The sequence below is a fragment of the Engraulis encrasicolus genome, chromosome 20 (genome assembly GCF_034702125.1).
Source record: "Engraulis encrasicolus isolate BLACKSEA-1 chromosome 20, IST_EnEncr_1.0, whole genome shotgun sequence".
Classification (NCBI taxonomy): Eukaryota; Metazoa; Chordata; class Actinopteri; order Clupeiformes; family Engraulidae; genus Engraulis; species Engraulis encrasicolus.
Window position 1 is genome coordinate 5,364,892 of NC_085876.1, and position 23,355 is coordinate 5,388,246.

The following is a 23,355-nucleotide window of genomic DNA, read 5'->3' on the forward strand; positions in this document are numbered from 1 at the left end:
AGGAGGTCACTCTGCTACTGCCCTGAGAGCTGACCCCTGCCTCCGATGCCCATTGTCCTCTTCTGACCACAAGGGTCAGCTGGTTATTGAGCCTAAGCCATAACGTTTGGGCTCCCCTTCTTTTGGCTCCTTTCACTTTCTCTTACTCTTTTTTGCTTTCTTGCACTCTCTCTCTTGCTCTACCCTTTTGCCTTTCTCTCCGCAATGACCTGACCTCCCTGCCCTTTCATCCGTATGCCCGGCCATTCGTCCACTGTGGATTGGAATAATCTGTCTATCTATCTATCTATCTATCTATCTATCTATCTATCTATCTATCTATCTATCTATCTATCTATCTATCTATCTATCTGCCTGTGTATCTATCCATTCACTTGTTCGCTTGTCCGTCAATACAGAGGAGGAACCGGACGTCTGGGGCTGATTGTCCAAACGCAATTCTTGTGTATGCCTGTGTGAGAGCAGGAGTTGTGGATGGACATCACGCCACTGACGCTCCCCCAGCATCGCATCACCACCACCACCAGCCCCCCCCACCTCCCTTGCCATGCCGCCCTGTCTCCATGTCACGCCTTCACGCCTCCAGAGACAGGAGGCAACGGCCACTCACTCACTCACTCTCCCTGCCTGCCTGCCTCCGACGCCTCTGGACCACTGAAGGAGAGGCCTCTCGGTGGCATGTTGGCCTTTTGTGTGGTGAGTAGCAACAGCCGCGAAAAAAAAAGAGACAGAAAGAAAAAGGAGGGAGGGAGGCGAGAAAAAAAAGAAGTATAGCGCAGCACACTACCCGAACCAACAAGGCTCCCAGCAGGGTCTCCTGTCAGCAGCAGAGCCTGGGAGCCGAGAGGCTGGACGCCAGTTACACTCCACTGACACCACACAGAAAAGAACTGAGCAAACAGCATAGACATGGAGCATGGTAGAGAGAGAGAGAGAGAGAGAGAGAGAGAGAGAGAGAGAGAGAGAGAGAGAGAGAGAGAGAGAGAGAGAGAGAGAGAGAGAGAGAGAGAGAGACAGAGAGAAATTGAGACTGATGGCAGAGAAAGATGCTGAAGAAGAAAGAGGCAGAAAAAAGAGGGAGAGGAAATTGTGTGAAAGTAGCAGAGCAAGAGGGAGAAAGAAGAGTGCTGAACACACTTATCTTCAGAGTGGCCAGTTGAACATGTCTGATTAGCTTTGGCGTCCATGTATTTCCACCACCTCATTTCTGCCACTGTTGCCACACACACACACACACACACACACACACACACACACACACACACACACACACACACACACACACACACACACACACACACACACACACACACACACACACAGTAGCGTGGCAGCCGGGTCCCGGGACTCACATGCATGCACGTACACGTACGCATACGCGCACGCACGCACGCACGCACGCACGCACACACACACACACACACACACACACACACACACACACACACACACACACACACACACACACACACACACACACAGAGCAGCGTGGCAGCCGGGTCGTGGGTCTCTCTCACCGGCTCTCAAAGGAAGAGGGTGGGAAGAGGCAGAGAAAGGGGATGAATGAGTGTGTGTGCGTGCGCAAAGAATAGGGCAGCGCAGAGGACAGAAAGTGAGAGAAAGAGAGAGGGATGAGGGATGAGGGGTGAGGAGGAGAAGAGGGAGGGAGGGAGGGAGGAGGGGGACACAAATGCAGGGAGAGCGGGATTAGAGTAGGAGCACAGAAAGACACAGCAGCGGAAGACAGGACAAAAAAAAAGAACAAAATTAGAGATTTACAGGCAGATGCAAAATAAGGCCTTAGGGTGGCGCATTGTATTTTAATTGGTTTGGTTTCTGTTATGAACTGAAAGTTTCACTAACTAAGTTGCTATCACAGACTGAGGCTACAGATTGGATGTGTGGATGAAATGCTAAATTTAAACTGACAAGGAAGTAATGCAAGGAGGGTTGAGAGAGAGAGAGAGAGAGAGAGAGAGAGAGAGAGAGAGAGAGAGAGAGAGAGAGAGAGAGAGAGAGAGAGAGAGAGAGAGAGAGAGAGAGAGCATGCAGCATTAATATGCTAATGGCCTGAGTGAGCACACAACAGACGCACTGACCAAGCAAATCACTGCTGGACACACACACACCGAGGCTAATCTCTTGCGCGCACACACACACATACACATACACACACACACGGTTATACACCACAAAAGTCACACACATGAATTTGTATGTTACATACAGTAAATTGAATGTCAGCATTTACCAAAATCTTTTTAAAATTAAATAAAAATGGCACACACACAGGTATCTTCTTATGTAGGCCTATAGATTGTCGTTCTGTGATTAACTTTTCACCATTAAAGTTTGGGTCGGTGCACTGTTGTTTCTCTACCCCGGTTCCCAAGAGCAGGCTGGCATATTTGCTGTAGAGATCTTTGACCATCTGTGGCCAGCCCATATAACTCCTCCTAAACTAACCCCCATCCTTTACACACGGACACACACTCCCACCCACACCCACACAAAGAGAAGAAAAGAAACCCTAACATCTGACGCAGCCAGTTCCCACTCCAAGTAAGTTTTTGTTGTTGTTACTGTTTAAAGAAATATAATTGCATCAATTGCTGTGCTGGTCACTTTCCTTTTTGTTTGCATTTGGTTAATAAAATAAAAAATAATAAAAAAAAAGCACACTTGTTCATCGTTTGTCATATTTCACATTTCTTACTAGTTTCTTTCATATAACATAAAGTGTGTTGCTGTAACCAAAATTGCAAAAACTTTGAACAATATTTTCCTTCTACTGTATATTGCTAAGCATATTGCAGTAAAAGTTGGAAAATGTAATAAATAAAACTAAAAAAAAAAAAACTTTGAACAATTTTCAAAAATTTGAAACATTTTTAACTGAGAACCCAAATAAATTGTATCAAGTCAGGTATTGACTATACCACCAACACAGGAGGTAGATATTGACATAATGTTTTTATCATTTTAATTGATTTGATATTTTTGCATTATATTCTTAACACTTCGTGAGAAAATATTTGGCTTTTCTATTCAACCATCTGGACTGTTACCAATACCATGTACTTAAAAAAATAACTTAGCGCGCTGCACCACAGCGCCCCCCACATTTGGGCTTGCATGCCGACGGGGACCCCTGTTTGAGTCCGGCCGGGGTCGTTTCCCAATCCCACCCCATCTCTCTGTCCCACTCGCTTCCTGTCACCATCTCAGACTGTCCTATCAAATAAAGGCATAAAAGCCTTTATTACACTTAGCTGCCGCTTTTATGCAAAGCAACTCAGTATTTTTTTAATATATTTTTTAAAATATATTTTTAGGGGCTTTTATGCCTTTATTTGATAGGACAGTCTGAGATGGTGACAGGAAGCGAGTGGGACAGAGAGAAGGCATAAAAGCCTCTAAAAATATATTTAAAAATATATATAAAAAATAACTGAGTTGCTTTGCATAAAAGCGTCAGCTAAGTGTAATGTAATGTAATTTTCCCTGGTGTACAGGGGTTGGGCCCAATATTACACACACACAAAAAAAGTCTATTTGTCACATAACCACCAGATGTCGCTGTTGTTGACTACAAAAGCCGAAAGGTATACAGCGGTGTCAAGGGCCGAACTCAATATAGCCTACTTTAAAAAATGTACCAATTGTATAAGCACACACCTAATATACTCAGTTGCATTTCACACACACGTTTTCCATGCATGCTAGTTCAAATGTTCCTGCACATATTGTGTTGCATATGAGTGTGAGCTGTTTCATTGGCCTGGGCCCACTCATTGCTGTTACATACCCAATTTCATTTTCAAGTCTTGTTATTCATTTGAAATTCTCACGGGACTTAAACAATTTAATGACTCCGCAGGCCCTAGCGTACAGCATTGGTCTCCAGTTTTTCCCCCCAAAGCCCAAATTAGTAGCCTTGCGAGCTATCCTACGTACTTCCGCCAAAGGATTGGCTCCAAATACGAAATGGTAGTATTATGGGATGGTCAGGACCAGGCTACCAAAGTAAGTAGTGCTAATGAGGCTGAGAGCCAAACAAATTGTCAGCCGGTATGGCCACAGATAGGACATCTTTTCCAACCTCATGGCGGCCCAAATGTTTGCCATACTTGGGCCGGATCTGTTGCCTGGCTCTTGCCCGACCTGTAGTTCCGCACAGCTTTGTGAGCTCCACTACTAGGTCTGGGAGCGTGTAGCAGGATTCCATTGCTACAGTCAAAAAAATCTCAGCATTTATTGCTTCAATATCAACAAATTCTTTCAAAACCATTTTCTGTTAATCTCTACAGCGTCAATATGGTCTATAATATGACCTGTGACTCCTCAATGTGAGCTGCCAGTGATATTGAAGTGATACATGCTCGGCATTACTTTTTGAGTCCAGAAATTGAATCCTGCCACATGCTCCCAGACCGATGTGTGTGTTTGGAGTGCCACCAGGGGGCTCCAGAGCACACACACGGAGGTCTGGTAGGAACCAGGCTACCGGATCTGGCCCATGGGCCTCCATTTGGAGATCACTGGTGGCATACCAAGAGTACGCCCTAAATCATGCTCTACAGCTCCAGGACAAAAAAAAATGTATTTCCATAATTCCATCAATAATGTTAAACTTTCATGGATTATAGATTAATTGACCACATTGAAGTATCCCAAACATTCACTTGATTATTCACATATTTTGACCTTTCAGTTCAACAAAACCATGAATGAAGGTGTTAACAAAATTAGAACGAAATTTTTCAGAAAAAAGTTCAGGTAACAAAGCAGATTATGGGAAGCCCGGATATCCTTGATGCTTTGCAGTCCACTTCGCTGTTTTTTCTTTTTTGATCTGGTAACCCACACTTGCCTTTTCATTACACCCTGTAGACTCCCATGCCAAGCTTTGGTGGTATGGACATTCTAACTCACCAGAAATAAAACCCCATTGAAAATGAATGGGGTTTTGTTTCTGGTGAGTAAAATGTCCATACCTCCAAAGCAAACGCTGTTTAAATAAAATTCAGAGAATGTTCATCACGGAATGTCAGCAGTTGATACAAATCTGAATGAGGTATGTAAAGCAAATTTTTCGTATGAAGTGTTTGCCACGACATTCGTACCGGACCGCTCTCATAAGTTACATTTAGGGTTCTGACAGCGCACCGTCAAGGTGGTTGTGCGAGTCGTTTACCTACTAATGACTCAAGCATCGGCTGACTCGGGACAGTGATTAATTAACTTTCAATCCTACCTAGAACCCCTCTAAGTCAAAGGGTGCATTTCAATATGCAGACTTGGTCCTCCACTTGTGCTTGTAGCCTCGCAGAAAGTTTCCCCGCTGACATGGTCTGAGAGGACTGGAGGATCTAGCAGTTTAATGTACGTAGGAAAGTGATCTGTAGTGGACCCCTAATGCAATATTGGCCTTCATCCCAAAATCATGTTTTTTGAATAATCCTTGGTCATCCATCAAAAAAATATTTCTGGTTCTTGTGGCTTGGACATATTTCCGCATCTCTAAAGCATGTTGAGGGTGTATGTACTCTAACCCTGTGCTGATGAACTTTGAAAAATTAAATAAATAAAAAAAGGCATCTGCACTTCTAGCCAAATCTCAACTCAGAAGTTCAAAAAGAACATTCAAGCGTATACTCATGGAATTGTCATTTAAGCATACCGAATGCCTTACCGAATTCAGAACATGCACATCAGTCACTTTTTTTTCTACAAACCCCCACGGTACCTCTAGAACCCCCTCAGAGGTAACAACCCCAAGTTTGGAAACCACTACTATAAATGGCAATACCATGCACTTAGGTTTGAGGTTTGCAACCGCAACAAATTATGAGCACAATGCATGTTGCATGTGAATATTCTGCCCTGATCATATTTTTACCTGGCCAATATTCAGCCATATCCAGATGTGAAGAAACCACAGGAGAGGAGCAAGGCTTTTGTGAACTGTGACATTTATTGACACACGGGGAGCAGGGAGAGATTTACTTCTTCTTGGACACACCAACGGTGCGACCACGACGACCGGTGGTCTTGGTGTGCTGGCCACGCACACGCAGACTGGAAGAGAAACAAAGAATAAACGTTAGTGAGATTCCAGACTCTTTAAGTACATCTCTATATAGGTAGAAGTTTGTGTTTTTTTGCAAAGGGTGAAAAAATAGCAGTCAAGTGTATGCATGTAATGACATTGCTATCACAATGACAAATAAGCAAACCTTTCAAACATTGAAATTAATGAGCTAAAATATTAGTTTACAATAAAATCACTGACAGCTGCTGCAACAGACGTACAAAGACACTGCCACGATTTCCTTCATACACTTAAACTCAAAAGTGTATAAAAATATATCGCACCCATAGTGCGATAAACTATGACTGGGGTCAAAATACATGGACAACCTGCTTGTAGATATACCTCAGGTGTTTAGTCATGTGAATGAAGGGACACAATGCAACACTTGGTTACTTTTAATTCTTTAGTATAAATTCACTTTGATCAAGTCCAACAACACATCTGGGCAGGCATGACCCAACTTGCACAAAGGGCACCACCAGCATTCAAACACACGTGTCTTTAGTCAACACCACCTCGGTCCATATGATCAAGATCATTGTGCAACACTAGCTGCTGGATGAGATGCTTATGGACACTCAGAATGAATCATTGGGGAGAAAGGCCAAGATAAGGTCAATTTTGGACAACACTTGATATTAGTGGTGTCGCTGTTTCCCAAGCTCAGACTGATCAAAACCCCCATTTCAGGTTTCAGGCATCACATCCCATGCCACCAGGTCACTAACGCTTCATGGAGGCTGTACGAGCTTCTGTGCTCTTTAGTGTACTGCATCAGAGCTTTCAAGTCATTTACTCTTGCCAAAACAGCAGTCAGACATGTCAAAACGGACGTCTGATCTGCAATCCAAGCTCATATCCATCCATTCAACACTTCACTACTCAATGTAGTGAAAGGCCACCAGTACTCATGACGGCATTAGCTTGCACGTCTTCAGATGATACAGCCGCCCAGAATGTGGGCTAGCCTAACGATAAGGCAATTTGGCTGGTACATGCATGATGACTTTGTTAACACCTCACAGGTCAGTGCGGTGATATTCACAGAAATAATCAAATCTGTGCAGTGCACATTTTACACACTGAAAAATGACATTGCGTTATTGTTAGAAACTGTAACGTGTGAGTATACATGCACACTCCAGCAATCTACCAAATTTTGAGCATTCCTGCACCCTCACAGAAGAAGTGGTTAATGTTGTGCCTATGGCAAGAGATTTCCAAACAGCCCTTACCCCCAGAAGTGCCTGAGACCACGGTGAGCCCTGATTTTCTTCAGTCTCTCCAGATCTTCTCTCAGTTTGTTGTCCAGACTGTTGGCAAGAACCTGAAACAGAAATCGATACTTTTAAGTCACCAATGACCACAACCACTTTCGAAAGACGCCAAGTAGCCTAGTAGAGAAAGGGAATTACAGTATTAATAAAAAAGGTCAAGACATAAAACATGTATACAAAAATGGTACTGAGATACATTGCCACAGTCTGAAAAAAAGTAAAATCATGAACCTACCTGACTGTACTTGCCATCCTTGACGTCCTTCTGTCTGTTGAGGAACCAGTCGGGGATTTTGTACTGGCGAGGGTTCTGCATGATGGTGATCACCCTCTCGACCTGTTCAGAGCAGGAGCACAAGACAATCACCATGTAGGTTTGCAGACACTGATTAAATATTAAGTCCAATTCTTGCAATATGATGTACTCATTACAATGTTTCTCAAAAAGTGCATGTGCACTGAAGATGGGATGTACCACCACAATGGTCATGCAAACCTGGATTTATGCATATGCACAAAGAAGATCCATTTATTTCGCTACATACTTGTAAATGAGGGCACAGGTGTTCTTGCCGTGCCCAAGTAAACGTGCATCACCTCAATCACACTTTCATCATGGACATGCTTCTTACCTCATCATCGGTGAGCTCTCCGGCTCTCTTAGTGAGGTCGATATCTGCCTTCCTCAGCACGACGTGGGCATATCGTCTGCCAACACCCTGCAAAACAGTTACACTCATTTAGTCATGCATGGAGGGTACCACTTTTCATGAATAAGTCTCATGATTAACTACATATACCATTTACACTGTGCATACCTAAGCCTTAGGTAAAGTGCAAGTACGCAATATTAGCTGATGCTGCACTGTACATTAACAAACACAACACGTTACAATGCTGCTTTGTCATGTGTGAAGGAGCCATGGCATAACACCTTAGCTTAACTCCACACCATGGTATCTAAAGCCAGAAGGCAATAGCCACATAACCAACCCCACTCAAAAGGTGAGGGGTTTATGCTTACCTTGATGGCTGTGATGGCGAAGGCGATCTTCCTCCTACCGTCAATGTTCGTGTTCAGAACACGAAGAATGTGCTGGAACTTCTCGGGAATGACCAGAGACTGAAATAAACACAAGAAACAACAGAAATCATTACTGACCAAGCCATGCAGCTCACAACTATTGCCACACTCAAGTCCCAACTAGCATGGAGATCCAAGCTTCATCAACGTTACGCTGTTGAGACAGATAGACGGCCTAGGATTCCTGAGAGCTTAGTAGTCTTCATTAAATCCGTTGTTATTTTCTTAAAAGTTAGATGCACACATAATCATTACTCAGTCTCGCTGGTAGTAAGCGTGCATCTGATTCCACTACTCGACCAGCTAACCTAGCAATGCTAGTCTATTACAGGACCAATATTTATCCAAGTGAATTCAGCCTTTCACGTGGATGTAAACTTTAGAGGGAAACTGGACATGGACCATACACTGTCTGAACGTAATGTATGAGACAACGGAGCAGAATGCATAAACTTCAAAATGCCTGATCTCCACACTTGAACGCCGAGGCGGGCTTCCATCACAGGGTTACTAGCTGGCATATCCATATTGTGATCCTAACCTAAATATAACGCCTAGTAGAAAAATATGATATTCAATTGAAAGCTAAAAGGATCCAAAAGCCATACCTTTCAATAATTGAATATAAGAGACAGTAAAAAGGGCAGATGATAGTAGATTTTCTTTACAGAATCGAGAAGCTAAATCTCACACTTACCATCTTGGAAACAGGTTCCGGGCGAAGAGGAAATTCCCTAGTTCTCGCGAGAGTTTATCGTTGTACTTGTAGGAAACGAGTCCATCACTGATGTGTTGCTCGTGTTGCAACATGTACCATAACTTCATTATTCACCCAGAAGTAACCCAGACAGAATGTATAGCAAAGCTACACCATCATTAAACATACATATAATTTCTATGTAGAATGTTATTTTATCTAGCTATTTACATAGGTGTTTGACTATTTGGTTGTGACAGCGTTTCAGGGGGAGTCGTAAACAGTGTGGAACCATATTTTTTGTACAACAGGAACTATGGCGGAGGTGGTGGCTGGTGAAGAAAGAGCTGATGTAAATACAATGGAAAACGCCACAGCAAATGCAATGGCGTATTTACAGGATGAGGTAAATCTGTTTTACCAAGTGGTTATTTATTGCTGTTTATGCATTTGATATGACATGGAAATCTAGCTGAGTGAAAGCCTTCTTCCTACCAGATTCACTGTGCTCGTCCTGGCTAGCTGCTGTGGGAAATGGTATCAAACATTACAGACAAATTCAATGTTCCGGGAGTTTCGGGATAAAATGACACCAGAAAGTGCAGTTCAGTGTGTGAAGTGTAAATGCCCTCTTTGTTTTAAATCATATTTTGTTGACGTGTCAGTGATCTTAACCTTTCTGTTAGCAGACTAGCAGCTGATAGTCCCTTTGCTGTCAGTGTCATCTCATGTCATAAGAAGTTAATGTTGCTGCTATAAAAAATACTATAATAATTAGAAATGGCCTTTCCTCGTGCTGATAAAGCTTGTGTTTACTAGGTGGCTATTGTTAATTTCTTATCTCAATATTTTCAGAAGACTGATTCTGACCTGGTGCCTGCCCTCAACCTGGGCGAACTGGACTTGACCACTGATGAGTTCATCTTGGATGAAGTGGATAGTACGTTGTCTGTCAAATTTACATCATGAATGTCCATTATAAATATGCACCTACTATACATCAGATACATTTGTAATGCATGTGGTAATAACCATATATTTACGATACCTTATAGTACACATCCAGGCCAACCTTGAGGATGACCTGGTGAAGGAAGCTCTAAAAACGGTAAAATACTGTTACACTGGCTGCTTTTCAATACATTACATCAGGGCTATTCAATTGGAGGCCCGAGGGCCACATGCGGCCCAGATGCAGTCCACATGCGGCCCAGGCATGGCCCCCAACTGAAGCAGTATACATTTCAGTTTTGTTACTGCAGTACAACACATTATATTGCGTGTGAATCTTCTGCTTGTCTTATACATTCACATTCAATGTGGTTAAGTTTTAGGTTAGAGGAACATGTTTAACATTTGTTTGTGGACTACTGATTTTAAGTGTCATTTCAGTGGTCGTGATGTCTGAAAATGTGTGGCCCGACTGCAGTTCTTGGTTTCGAAATGTGGCCCAGATGAAATTCTAATTGAATAGCCCTGCATTACATGTTACTTATCCTGAGGTATTGGTTCAAATCGATTGTGATACACGTGTTTGTTAATGCTCTCTTACTCTCCCCATTGTCTAGGGGGTTGATCTTCGGCAGTACTCTAAGCAAGTGGAAACTGAGCTACAACGGATTGAGCAGGCTTCAATTAAAGACTGTATCCTTTATTTCTACTGTTTTAAGTGCTTCACTTTACTACCTAAGCTTAGCTAAGCAAATGTAATATTCAATATATGGAATACATTAGTTTTTCTAGTTTTATAATATTGATCCTTAACCAAAGATTCAAAGATATCAAAGAGAGTCAGAACATTGCATCTCTTCACAACCAGATAACTGCATGCGATTCCATACTGGAGGTAGGTCTTTCTACAACCTTATCACCTTGAATACTTTGGGCAGAATGGGACAGCCATCTTTGTAATGCAACACAATAACAATTTACTTGTCACACAACAAACAATTGTGTTCTCATTTCATCTCTTGTCTTGTCTTGTCTTGCCTTGCCTTGTCTTCTCATCTCCTGTCTTCTCATCTCCTGTGTTCTCTGCTCTTCTCTCCTCTTCTCTTCTCTTCTCTTCTCCTCTTCTTTCCTCTGTTCTCTTCTCTTCTCTTCTCTTCTCTTCTCTTCTCTTCTCCTCTTCTTTCCTCTGTTCTCTTCTCTCTCCTCCTTTCCTCCACCAGCGTATGGAGGAGATGCTGAGTAACTTCCAGAGTGACCTGTCGTCCATCAGCAGTGAGATCCAGACGCTGCAGCAGCAGTCGGTCAGCATGAACATGCGTCTGAAGAACAGGCAGGCGGTACGCAGTCAGCTCAGCCAGCTGGTGGACGAACTGGTGGTGCCAGGAACCATGATCTCGTAAGTCTCCCCAAGTCTCAGTTCAGTACACTGAAGATGCACTTTAATATGTCTCTTGGTAACCACAGTGAGGAAGGCCAGTGGCGTGGAACGTTAGTAAAACTCCCTCCCGAAGCCTCATACAGTATCGTAGTGCTGAGCTATCAGACTGGTCCTTTAGCTCAGCTGTATCGTCAGAGATTCTTTAAGTATATAGAGATATGCCAACATAATAGGTTTCTATGGGCACCTAACGTGACCAGGTTCCGGTCTGCCTAAAAGGGCGTGTCATAATGCTCCTAGCATTGAATAGAGCAGTCCTTAGGTCTGCCTAGGTCTGCCTAAAGGGGGATTCCCCCCCCTCCCCCTTGCAATAATAGAACCCGGAAACAATGGGCCAATGGAACCTCTCTCTCTCTACTCTCTCTGGTATCGTGCTGTGCCTTCCATGCTCGAACTGGAGTGTTGACAGGTAGCTGGCGAGTTCCAGCCCCGAGTGGCGGACTGCGCAGAGAACCTCAGCTACACATGACCTCCTAAGTCTCCCCAAGTCTCAATTCAGCACACTAAAGATGCACTTTTAATATATCTCTTGGGAACCATGATCTTGTAAGTCTCTGCAAGTCTCAATGCAGTACGCTTAAGATTCACTTTACTATGTATCAATTCAGCAAGCTTAAGTAAGCCAAACCAGTGTGCTTTATCCCAAGTCTCAGTCCAGTAAACCAAAGCCAAAAGTCATCGCTGTTCTTTTTGGGAAAAAAAACACAAACTTACTTTACCATAGTAAAGGTCATGCTAGAAAAATACTAGTTTATTTTTCAGTTAATATTCATGAAAATATAAAATTTGGCATTAGTTTCGATGAGCAGCATAGTTGCAATACCTACTCTTACCACGATCCTACACAGCGCGCCTTTAAATTTATTGCACTATGTCCCCAAAAACTTGTACTGTATCTTTTATCTGTCTTACCACGGTTACTGATCAAACATTCAAATTTTTTTCTGGTTTCATCCCTCAGCGTGATACTGGACAGCCCCGTCACTGAGCAGGAGTTTATGGAGCAGCTACATGAGCTGAACAACAAGATTAACTTCGCCAAGGAGCTGAGCTTCAGAGAGACACTGGCCTGCTCGGACATCCAGGACATCGTGGACAGGCTCAAGATCAAGGTGGGGTGCGCTGGGAACACTGGCGTCTGGTGTAGACGTAACCAAACTGGCCGGCACATTTAAACATTCTAACCTTGGCTTTAGTCATTTAGCAAGGCATTTTTAGTCTCATGCAGTGACCCTGTAAACGGGGGGTTGCACACAACATAGGTCTATTCACCTTGTTTTAACTAGAGAAGCCCATCCTTTCCTGTTTCACAAGGAATGTGTATTTGTTATATGCACGGATTTACTCGGTAAAGTGAGACATGCAGTGAAATTAATGTTTGTAAGCCTATACTGTAGCGGTATGTGTCTTGGTGGAATGCAGTTGGGGGATAGCTATCTGATGAAGGCCAGCAATGGAGGTCAGAGGAGAGGGGGGTAGATGAGCAAGGTTGTGAAGTTTTGTTGAAAATGTAGTTGTTTTTGCAAACGTATGCCACTGTCTTTGTTTTACAGGCGGTGACAAAGATCAGGGAGTTTATCCTGCAGAAGATCTACTCCTTCAGGAAGCCCATGACCAACTACCAGATCCCCCAGAATAACCTGCTGAAGTACAGGTAAAGGCAGACACACACCATGGCCTACAAGCCCCGTGACATTGTGTAGTAAACAGTTAGCAGTCAACTGAGGAGTGACGAAATGCCTGTTTTCACTTAATATTGTAGTTTGGTAGGTACAAAAGTCATGACGAATGCCATAAATAAACAATGAACGGGTGGAAATGTATAATAATAACGATAACAGATTTCATATCTGGATTAGCACCAGCCTTCTTCATTTACTAATGTGTTAATCTGTCATTTTAACCAATTGCATTTTTTTACATTTCGTTTTAAACTTTCAGGTTTTTCTATCAGTTCCTCCTGGCCAATGAGAGGTCTGTTGCCAAGGAGATCAGGGATGAGTATGTAGACACCATGAGTAAGATTTACTACAGCTACTTCAAGTCCTACAGCAGCCGGCTACTCAAAGTGCAGGTGAGACAGTGGCACCGGTGAAGGAGACGCAGAGGATGGGAGCACGTCACCTCAGTGACACGGAAGACATCAATTATAAACATACTAAGAACATCTAAGTAACAACAGATTTTTTTTTTAAATATTTTTATGGGCTTTTTGGGCCTTTATTTCAGATAGGACAGTGAAGGTGCGACAGGAAGTGAATGTGGAGAGAGATGGGGTAGGGTTGGGTAATGACCCCGGCCGGAGTCGAACTGGGGTCCCCGTGGGCATGCAAGCCCAAGTGTGGCTGGCTTAGCACGCTACGCCATCGCACCCCCCAGTTACAACAGATTTTGATAGTTTGCTTTAGAAGTTCTTTTGATATAAGAAAAAGTAAAAAAAACAAAAACACACACACACACACCCTTTAGTTATTGCAAGTGTGAAAATCTGAAATGTTGTATCGCCTTCATTTAAGGGGTTTTAATGTCTTTAGTTGACACTTTTAGTTGACTTAAAGAGACATAATAAAATAAAATACATTTTATTGTTCATATCAAATCCATGCCATCGTTTTAAGGTGTTTCCTCAGAGCTATTCTGCTTCTCTTTCTTGGCTGCACAGTATGAGGATGTGGCTGACAAAGATGACCTCATGGGCGTGGAGGACACGGCTAAGAAAGATATCCTTTCACACACGCGCATGCCAGCCTCACCACTGATGTGTTCAACCTCAAGAAGACAACATCGAAAAGTAGTTGAAGTTACTACATTAGTGTCACTGTCAATACACCTATAACATTCTTGTATTGGTCACTTAGCTTTATCATACAATACAACAACATAGCATCCCTCTTATTGCCACCTATACAATATGAACTATACATACAAAGTACGTTTAATCATATTGACAGCACCTCACTCATTAGTACAGGTTTTGAGTGTTAGGATCAGTGCGTCAGGTCAGTGCTTATTATAACTGAATGCCAGGCTGCATGATTGGATGTAGTAAATTGGTGTTCTCCTGTGTAGTGGAGTGTCAGGGTTGGGTGGCAGTGAGTTGTGTGTCCTTGACAGCGGTGCAGGTTTCTTCTCCAAGCCGTCCCTGAAGAGCCGAAACACCATTTTCACTGTTGGCCAGCGGGGGGCAGTCCTGAGCCCGGCAGAGCTGGAGGGACCCATCCTCATCCCTCACACCGCCCAGAGAGGCGACGTCAGGGTAAATAATGATGCACTTACACCTGCAGCAATAGAAGAGAGTGAAATGTACTGAAATGCACACAAAAACCTGTCATTTGAACAGGGGTGTGGAGATGTTTTTATAGGCACTGCATATTGGCTCTTATTGGCACTTTAAACCTATAGCAAAGAAACAGGATAAAATGGCATGTAATTTATCACCACTTTACGCCTGCAGGTGAGGTTTAGAATAAAGTGGAGTAAAAACACAATGTATTGTCTTTTATCATCCACACATGATATCCATATTATGAAGTGACACTGAAATGTGCGATAATGTAGCCTATGTATTGGGTCTGCCTGCCTAAACTCTTATTAAACTGTTACTATTCTCATGCCAGCACTCTGCTCTGTTAAGGTTAGGAATATGCTTGCTGTGTGACTTTACATATAACATAACCATGTGGGAATGAAGGCACATACTTGCAGCAGTACTATCACAGCAGATAGTGGGCAGATAACCAGCATACTGTATTTTATTTTCCACCATTGTTTGACTCTACTGAGACCTCGTGGAAGTTTGCAAAATTGACATAAAAGACACATGGAAATGCATAGCCTGCTGCAAGCATATTCCAGCCCTTGGAGCACTTGCATTTCTTTCACCTTTCATGGTGTAAGTACAACACTAGCACATGATAGTACATAGGTGTTACACCATTTACTCCATTGTACCTAATAAGGTAGCTAATCGTGTTGTTACTAAAAAACACTAAAAACCTAACACAAACTTGATCCAACCAGTCCAGAGTTAGCTGATTGTAAGATAAGCACACAGGTCTACTGGTTAACCCAATAAGTTACTATGTTGGAAGGAAGCTGTACTTCTTTTTTTAACTTTTACGTTTGACACCTCTGTAAAATGTCAGCCATTATGTCAAGTTTTATTGACTGAAATGAAGTAGAGCAGCTCTATTATACAGTGATTAATCTATTGTGTATGAACCCTTTATCTCAATCTTCTTCTCCCATCTCTAGTACCCATACGAGACGCTGTTCCGTAGCCAGCACTTTGCGTTGCTTGACAACGGTTGCCGGGAGTTCCTCTTCCTGTCGGACTTCTTCATGGTGACCGGGAACTCCGCTCTGGACCTCTTCAACTGCATCATGGGAAAGACGCTCGGCATGTTCCTGGTAAGACGGGCACATCTCTTGGTGAGGCCTGAATGGGGAGAACAAATCCTGCGTTTATAGTTCACACTTTGTTCATCTGTTCTAGGAGAGGCAGAAAAGAGTTTTGAGTGGATTTTGTTTTGTTTTGTTTTTTTTGGGATCATCTTTAATAACACAGATTTTTATATAGCTGTCTGAATGCGTAGGTAACATAATCTTATGTATTTGTAATTGCATACCAATGCAGAACAGTATATGGTGTGGGGGAGCAAATTGCGGTCAGAGTTTCGGAATGTTTTTTTATCTGTACATATGAGTTTTCATTCTGAGTGTGCAGTAGGCCAGGGGGCACGGGGGGCAACAGGACGTGAGGGGTGGGTATGTTTCGATTGTAGGAGGGGGGTATGTTTCGATTGTAGGAGGGGGGTATGTTTCGATTGTAGGAGGGGGTGTGAAGTGGATCTGACTCTACTGTAGGTTCTGCCTTTGTATGAGTGAACATCAGAGCCAGATTAAGACGACCCGGAGGCCCCAAGGCTACTTGTTGTTGTGGGGCCCCATAGGACGGCAAATTTCTCAACAAAGTTCCATAAACTGTGTCATAATTTTGAACTTGGAAAAAAGATAACATGTCTGCCAAATGTGGAGAGGAGAATTAACAAGATTTAAAACTGTACTCAATTGATGATTTTTCAATTCCGCATCTTGTCACAATTCTGCGATTTTTGACTTTGGCCAAACGGGGGCCCCTGGCATGTGGGGGGCCCTAGGCGGCAGCCATATCTAGCCTTTGCATTAATCTAGCCCTGGTGAACATGCTCTGACTACATTCTGCCTTTGTGTGATCACTGATGCTCTAACTGCAAACTCTGCCTTTGTATGTGTGAAGACGGATGTTTTAAATGTATACCCCCTGGCTTTGCATGTGTGAAGTCGGATGCTCTAGCTGTAGACTAGGAGAGCTGTGGCTCTCCATGTATGTGTTTGAAGACAGATGATGTACAGTAACTGTGGACTCTGTTTGTCTCTCCGTGTCCCTGCAGAAGAACATATCCACCTACGTGTCTGACTGCTACGACAGCATCGCCGTCTTCCTCTGCATCCACATCATCCTACGCTTCAAGACCATCACCACCAAGAGGACCATCCCAGCCCTGGACAAGTCAGAATTAAATTATTATATTATATTATATTATATTATATTATATTATATTATATTATATTATATTATATTATAAGCAGAGCTCTAAATTTACGTTTTTCATCACCAGCCAAAATGGCTAGTAGATGTTACTAGTAGATGTAGGCTAGTAAATATTACTAGCCAAACACACACTCACTAATGGGTCTAAGTGACTGGCAAGTATTTTTTTTCTACCAGCCAAACTGAATTTTCGCGAGCATTTTGTTGGTTGTCTGGTGTTAGTTTAGAGCCCTGATTATAAAGGATAAGTGGTATGCCCATCCACCAAGAGCATCCTCCATGTCAGTCCTCAATGCCACCGCAAACAGTCTGATATTATATTATATTATATTATATTATATTATATTATATTATATTATATTATATTATATTATATATTCACTAAGAGGACCATCCCTGCCCTGGCGAAGTCAGTCTGCAACTCCACCCCACCTTTATATTCTATTGTATTATGTTCCTCAATTGTATGAGTCATTGTGGAACATGTGAGGGTGGAAGAAACTCAAGGCTGATATTTAAAAAGGCTAAAGGGTATGATTGTGTGTGTGTGGGTATGATGGTGCATCAATCACGCTACAATCTTACACGTTCTGTGTGTGTGTGTGTGTGTGTGTGTGTGTGTGTGTGTGTGTGTGTGTGTGTGTGTGTGTGTGTGTGTGTGTGTGTGTGTGTGTGTGTGTGTGTGTGTGTGTGTGTGTGTCTCCATAGGTATTGGGAGGCAGTATTGGAATTGTTGTGGCCACGGTTCGAGCTGATTTTGGAGATGAACATCCAGAGCATTCGCAACACAGACCCTCAGAAACTGGGAGTGCTGGACACTAGACCACACTATGTATGTACACACACACACACAATCTCTCTCTACGAAATGCGCACGCACATACACTCTCACACACGTTTACATTGTCTGTTTCTTTCAAACACACATATACACACGCATGTACAACTCTGAACTCTGACACCAAGCCTCTGTTTTTGGTCTTTCCCTCCTTCTGTCTCAACAGACAGACAGACACGCACACACACAGACAATCTGACCTCTATTCATAGATGTAGCAAACACGTTGTGGGTTTTGCCTTTTACCCTTTTATGGATGTAGTGAACAACTGCCTAACCACATTATGGGTACTTCATCCCACACACAGGTGCAAACACACTCCATTTGTCTTTCTTTTTCTCTCTCTCTCTCTCTCTCTCTCTCTCTCTGTCTTTCTTCACCTCATGCACACAAACACTCTTTCTGGGTTTGCCTTCTTATCTCTCCCTCACACACACATAGTACACACACACACACACACACACACACACACACACACACACACACACACGTCTAAGTCCTGCTCCCTGTGCTTGTGTTGCAGATCACACGACGCTATGCTGAGTTTTCCTCAGCCATCGTCAGCATCAATCAAACCTTCCCCAACGAGCGCACCAACACCCTGCTAGCTCAGCTACAGGTGAGCCAACACTTCAGTATCCATTACATTGCACTTGACTAACGCTCAGGAAGCAGAGTGAGCATTCTGATAGGCAGCTAAACGGTCAACAGGTCGTAATGGTGAATCAAATCGATTGAAACCTTTTTGTTGTGAATTTTTAATGGTCGCCTCTGGCAAATTCTGCTCCTCGTTTGCATAGGATTAAACTTGCCTCAACATTTTCGCTTTCACAAAGTTGGCTTGCATCTGTCCCTGGCGTAACGCTGTTACCCAAAGCACATCATCAACTATCCCTCCACCATAGGATACCCCCATGTTTGCTGTTCTGTTCCTTCAAAAAACTTTACCCGTTTTTTAGACCAATTTCCTCTTCATGTGATATGCAGATGAGGGAGGTGATGTTTTATCATATTAACGTATTAACTGATGTTTTTTGTCCAGGTTGAAGTGGAGAATTTTGTCCTGAAGATGGCTGCAGAGTTTCCCTCCAGGAAAGACCAGCTCATCTTCCTCATCAACAACTATGACATGATGCTCAGCGTTTTAATGGTGAGAACACAGCAGCCAAATTCATTCATATTTTACCATTGACTGCAAATTACAATATCGAACAACAAAGTACCATTCTACTCCAAGATGAAAGTTCAGAAAACACAGCACACTGATTACGCGTAAAGCGCAAACCTGAGGACGCACCGGGCGAAACATGTTATGAAAGCGAAATAAAATAAGAAAAAAACAAACGTAGTCAGTCAGTGTGCAATGTTTTCTGAACTTTGAAATTTTCCTGCCTCACATCTTCACTTCGTCTTCATCACACTTGGATTACTGAAGGCTTGTGCACAAGGACTCTCTTGAATTCCATTCTACTCTATTTGCCGGTTTTGACCATAGACTGAATACAGTCGATGTATTTCAGTCTTCATGTGGTCGACATCACTTCACTGGGAAATCTGAGTCACTTCAGGTCAAATGTTCCAGTAAACCGCTTCAAATAGTTGGAAGCGTCTTTTTAAGCAAACAAGCAGATACATTGTGTACAGACAGTATCTCGGCGTCTTTGCCTCTATTTTTGAGTGTGTGTGTGTGTGTGTGTGTGTGTGTGTGGTGCAGCGTTGCATAACACACTGCAGTGCATGAGCAGCACATCTGCTCCTTCAAGCATTTGCCGTACTGTACAGGAACAGGAAGATCTGACCCCACCGCCCGACTCTACATCTATTTGTTATTTCCTTTCCTTTTTTTCCGTCTTACACTCATTCTCTCTCCGTCACACAAACTCACTAACACGCACACACACACCTTATCTATCTCTCGCGCTCTATTTTCTCTTCTCTATATTACAACGCATACCACTCCTTGTGTAATCCTTATATGTTATATTATATGTTCTGTAATGGTCCTCTACCTCCTATCTCTCTCTCAGGAGCGTGCGGCGGATGACAGTAAGGAGGTGGAGGGCTTCCAGCAGCTCCTCTTGGCCAGGACTCAGGTGAGCACCACTGCACATGGCCCAGACAGCCAGGGCTGCGCAGGGGTGTCAAACTCAAATTGAATGAGGGCCAAAATCAAAATCTGTAACGAAGTCGCGGGCCGCACTCAACATTTATTGAAAAATTGTGCGTGCATGTACTTATACTCATAGGTACATTTCACACACACACTCTTCCCCATCATACACAGTAGTTTAAATGTGTCTGCACATCCTGTGACACACCAAATTTCATGTTCAAGTCTTGTTATGGTATACATGGTCTATGTGGACGAACTGTACATTTAAAATGTTCTCGTGGGCCAAATAAAATGGCTTCGCGGGCCATATTTGGCCCCCGGGCCTGAGTTTGACATCCCTGGCTTAAGTAAATAAAATAAAATACAACTCCAACTCCCATTGTCATTGTGACACAGCACTTCACAGTACACACAACGAAATTGCACTTATGCCTCACCTGTGCAAGGGGGCAGCCCCCAATGGCGTCCTAAGGGAGCAGTGCGGCGGAACGGTACCATGCTCAGGGTACCTCAGTCATAGAGGAGGATGGGGGAGAGCACTCCCCCCCACCAACCTGGCGAGTCGGGAATCTCGACATAGTCGTAAGTTAGCAAGTTACTTGGTTGTAATGCAATTTCCCATTGGCAACCTACTGACTTGCCAATTGTCATGGATAAGCGGATTAGAATGGTGGCCCAAAGTTGCTGGTTCGACTTCAGACTCACCAGGTTGGTGGAGGCGAGTACCGGTAATAAACAGTGCTCTCCCATATCCTCCTCCATAACTGAGGTACCCTGAGCGGGTACCGTCCAGCCGCTTTGCTTGCTAGGGGCTGCCCCCTTACACGGGTGAGGCATAAATGCAATTTTGTTGTGTGCAGTGAGCACACTTTCACTTTCTTTTTCAACTGGTTAGCAAGAGAATGCTTTCCTCCAGCAATATTGTGGCTTAGGATGCCACACCATAACACGCATAATTACCTGACTGATGTTACGAGATGAATAATTCATGGTGCTTTTAAAAAAAAAATGCAAATTGTGTTTTGAGTTAATTATAATCCACTATAAAGAATAATTAATTATGCAATTGCACATTGAAAATAAGAAGATTTAGACATAAAGTAGACAAAGTTTAATTGCTCTATTGTGTGCAGTTTTACCAAAAACACACACAGTAACACAAGGACCGATTCTCCTCTTTTGTTTGTGTGTGTGTGTGTGTGTGTGTGTGTGTGTGCGCGCTGTGTGTGTGTGTGTGTGCTTTCATCTACACAGGAGTTTATTGAGGAGATTTTGTCGCCGCCGTTCGGGGGCATGATCGCGTTTGTGAAGGAGAGCGAGGCTCTGATGGAGCGAGGGCAGCTGGACCGGCTGAAGAACGATGAAGGTTTGTGCACACACACCGCCTGGCCCATTCATCATCACTGCTCTATGCGGCACTCACACTGCCACATTATCTCCCTTTGTTAATGTACTTTGACTGCAGAATCATGCTGCTGCTTTTCAGCTTGAGCTAAATGTGTATTTTTGTGAAATGTATTTTTGCTGTGGTGCTTTTCTGGTGTTCTTCTCCCCTCTCCTACTGTCTTCTCTGCACTCTTTATCTCCATCTTTCTTTATCTTTCTCTATTTTTTTTTGTCCCTCTGCTTCTCTGTTCTCTGTTTATTCTCTATTGGTCTCAATCTCTTTTTCTCCTTTTACCTTTTCCCCTTATCTCTCTCTCCTGTAGCGCGCATCACACAGCTGATCAGGGGTTTCTCCAGCTCCTGGAAGCAGTCTGTGGAGGCCATGAGCCAAGACGTCATGAGGTCCTTCACCAACTTCAAAAATGGCACCAGCATCATACAGGTACAGGCGCTTTCTACCCCGCTCTCTCTTTATGTTTCTGTCCCACACGCACACACACGCTCAAACAAAGCATGCACGCATGCACCACGCATACACCATAATCTCTGTCTTTGTGTCTAACACACACACACATGCTTATGTACACTATTTTTGTTGTGTATTTTGTCCTATTTTTTGTCTTATAACACATGCACATGTACACACACAAACTTTGAACCCACCCCAATCTGCTTTTTCTTTGCAATCAGAGTTGTGTAGAATGGGTGATTATTATAATAATTATTATCAGTCATTTGCCCAATTTAGTACTCATCTAACATTAAATATTTGGTGGAATGATACAAGATTAAGATGTTTTTTTGTTTTTTTAACCAAACTGACTTTTTCCACCTAGCTACAACTAGTAGTTTTCCTGTGTGGCTTCAGTGAAACTCTCTTCACCCTCTTCACTGAGTGTTCTATGTTGCACTTCTCCTCCTCTGCCACCAGGGGGCCCTCACCCAGCTCATCCAGTACTACCACGGCTTCCACAAGGCACTCTCCCAGCCCACCTTCCGCAGCCTGGCCGTGCGCTCCGAACTCATCAACCTGCACCACCTCATGGTGGAGGTCAAGAAACACAAGCCCAACTTCTGATCACACGGACTGAGCTGTCTTCAAACATGCTAAGCTAACGTACACAAACTCATGCGAGAGAGAGAGAGAGAGCGAGAGAGAGAGAGAGAGAGAGAGAGAGAGAGAGAGAGAGAGAGAGAGAGAGAGAGAGAGAGAGAGAGAGAGAGAGAGAGAGAGAGAGAGAGAGAGAGAGAGAGAGAGAGAGAGAGAGAGAGAGAGAGAGAGAGAGAGAGAGAGAGAGAGAGAGAGAGAGAGAGAGAGAGAGAGAGAGAGAGAGAGAGAGAGAGAGAGAGAGAGAGAGAGAGAGAGAGAGAGAGAGTTATGAGCATGACTGTGGCTGGAATGTAACTTTTTGCTTCTAAATTCCATGGATTGGATTTGGAGGGGGACTGTTGGGTATTTCTCTTCTGGAATGTTTTCCTTTTGAAGTAAAGAAGAAGAGAGGAGTGGTTCTGCACATCACAGAAGAAGGGGAACATCCAGCTGATTGTAGTAGTATGAAGGTGGTTATTAAGTGAAAATCGTGGTTTTCTGAATGCAGAGGAAGTCGTAAATCTGACTAAAGAAGAGCCCATTGGTATTTTATATTGTTTAAAGACTGAATTGGTTTTGCTTACAGTTTTACTTCTATCTCTGGGATATCTAAACCAGGTGGTTCACTTACAGCAGTTGTACTGAATATCATATACAGTCCCTGCGTGCTGAAGTAAGTTGCAAAATGTGAACACTGTGTTAAGATGTATCTGTATATTTCTGTAGAGGCTTCTGCTATGTAAAAGTGGTGTGCGTGTGTGTGTGTGTGTGTGTGTGTGTGTGTGTGTGT

The 23,355-nt window shown here is 43.2% G+C and overlaps 2 protein-coding genes across 3 annotated transcripts; one reads left to right on the top strand and one right to left on the bottom strand.

Moving 5' to 3' along the window:
* Positions 1–5,958: 5,958 nt before the first annotated feature.
* On the bottom strand, positions 5,959–9,258 carry rps18 (ribosomal protein S18). The gene is made up of 6 exons (XM_063185195.1): positions 9,156–9,258; positions 8,399–8,497; positions 8,007–8,093; positions 7,610–7,711; positions 7,333–7,424; positions 5,959–6,081 (listed from the first exon to the last, which is right to left on the bottom strand). The coding sequence occupies exons 1-6, from the start codon at positions 9,156–9,158 to the stop codon at positions 6,006–6,008; spliced, it is 459 nt and encodes a 152-aa protein (XP_063041265.1). The 5' UTR covers positions 9,159–9,258; the 3' UTR covers positions 5,959–6,005.
* A 10-nt stretch (positions 9,259–9,268) lies between these two features.
* On the top strand, positions 9,269–22,664 carry vps52 (VPS52 subunit of GARP complex). 2 transcript variants are annotated; one of them, XM_063185189.1, is made up of 21 exons: positions 9,269–9,312; positions 9,467–9,561; positions 10,011–10,095; positions 10,211–10,263; positions 10,724–10,799; positions 10,934–11,001; positions 11,327–11,502; positions 12,506–12,656; positions 13,098–13,198; positions 13,486–13,618; positions 14,207–14,262; positions 14,665–14,800; positions 15,799–15,954; positions 16,977–17,095; positions 17,846–17,969; positions 18,500–18,595; positions 19,019–19,126; positions 20,004–20,069; positions 21,344–21,455; positions 21,799–21,917; positions 22,407–22,664. In XM_063185189.1, exons 2-21 carry the CDS (start codon positions 9,472–9,474, stop codon positions 22,551–22,553), a joined length of 2,172 nt encoding a protein of 723 aa, XP_063041259.1. In that variant the 5' UTR covers positions 9,269–9,312; positions 9,467–9,471; the 3' UTR covers positions 22,554–22,664. The 2 variants fall into 2 exon arrangements, with proteins under 2 accessions (XP_063041259.1, XP_063041258.1); XM_063185188.1 differs by lacking the exon at positions 9,269–9,312 and having other exon boundaries at positions 9,346–9,561.
* Positions 22,665–23,355: the final 691 nt, after the last annotated feature.

Coding starts and splice junctions, on each gene's coding strand:
- vps52 (XM_063185189.1), top strand. CDS start 9,472: ATGGCGGAGGTGGTGGCTGGTGAAGAAAGAGCTGATGTAAATACAATG. Junction 11,503..12,505: donor GTGCCAGGAACCATGATCTC/GTAAGTCTCCCC, acceptor TTCATCCCTCAG/CGTGATACTGGACAGCCCCG. Junction 17,970..18,499: donor TGGACACTAGACCACACTAT/GTATGTACACAC, acceptor CTTGTGTTGCAG/ATCACACGACGCTATGCTGA.
- rps18 (XM_063185195.1), bottom strand. Junction 8,094..8,398: donor TCGCCATCACAGCCATCAAG/GTAAGCATAAAC, acceptor ACTGTTTTGCAG/GGTGTTGGCAGACGATATGC. Junction 7,425..7,609: donor AGGATGGCAAGTACAGTCAG/GTAGGTTCATGA, acceptor TTTCTGTTTCAG/GTTCTTGCCAACAGTCTGGA.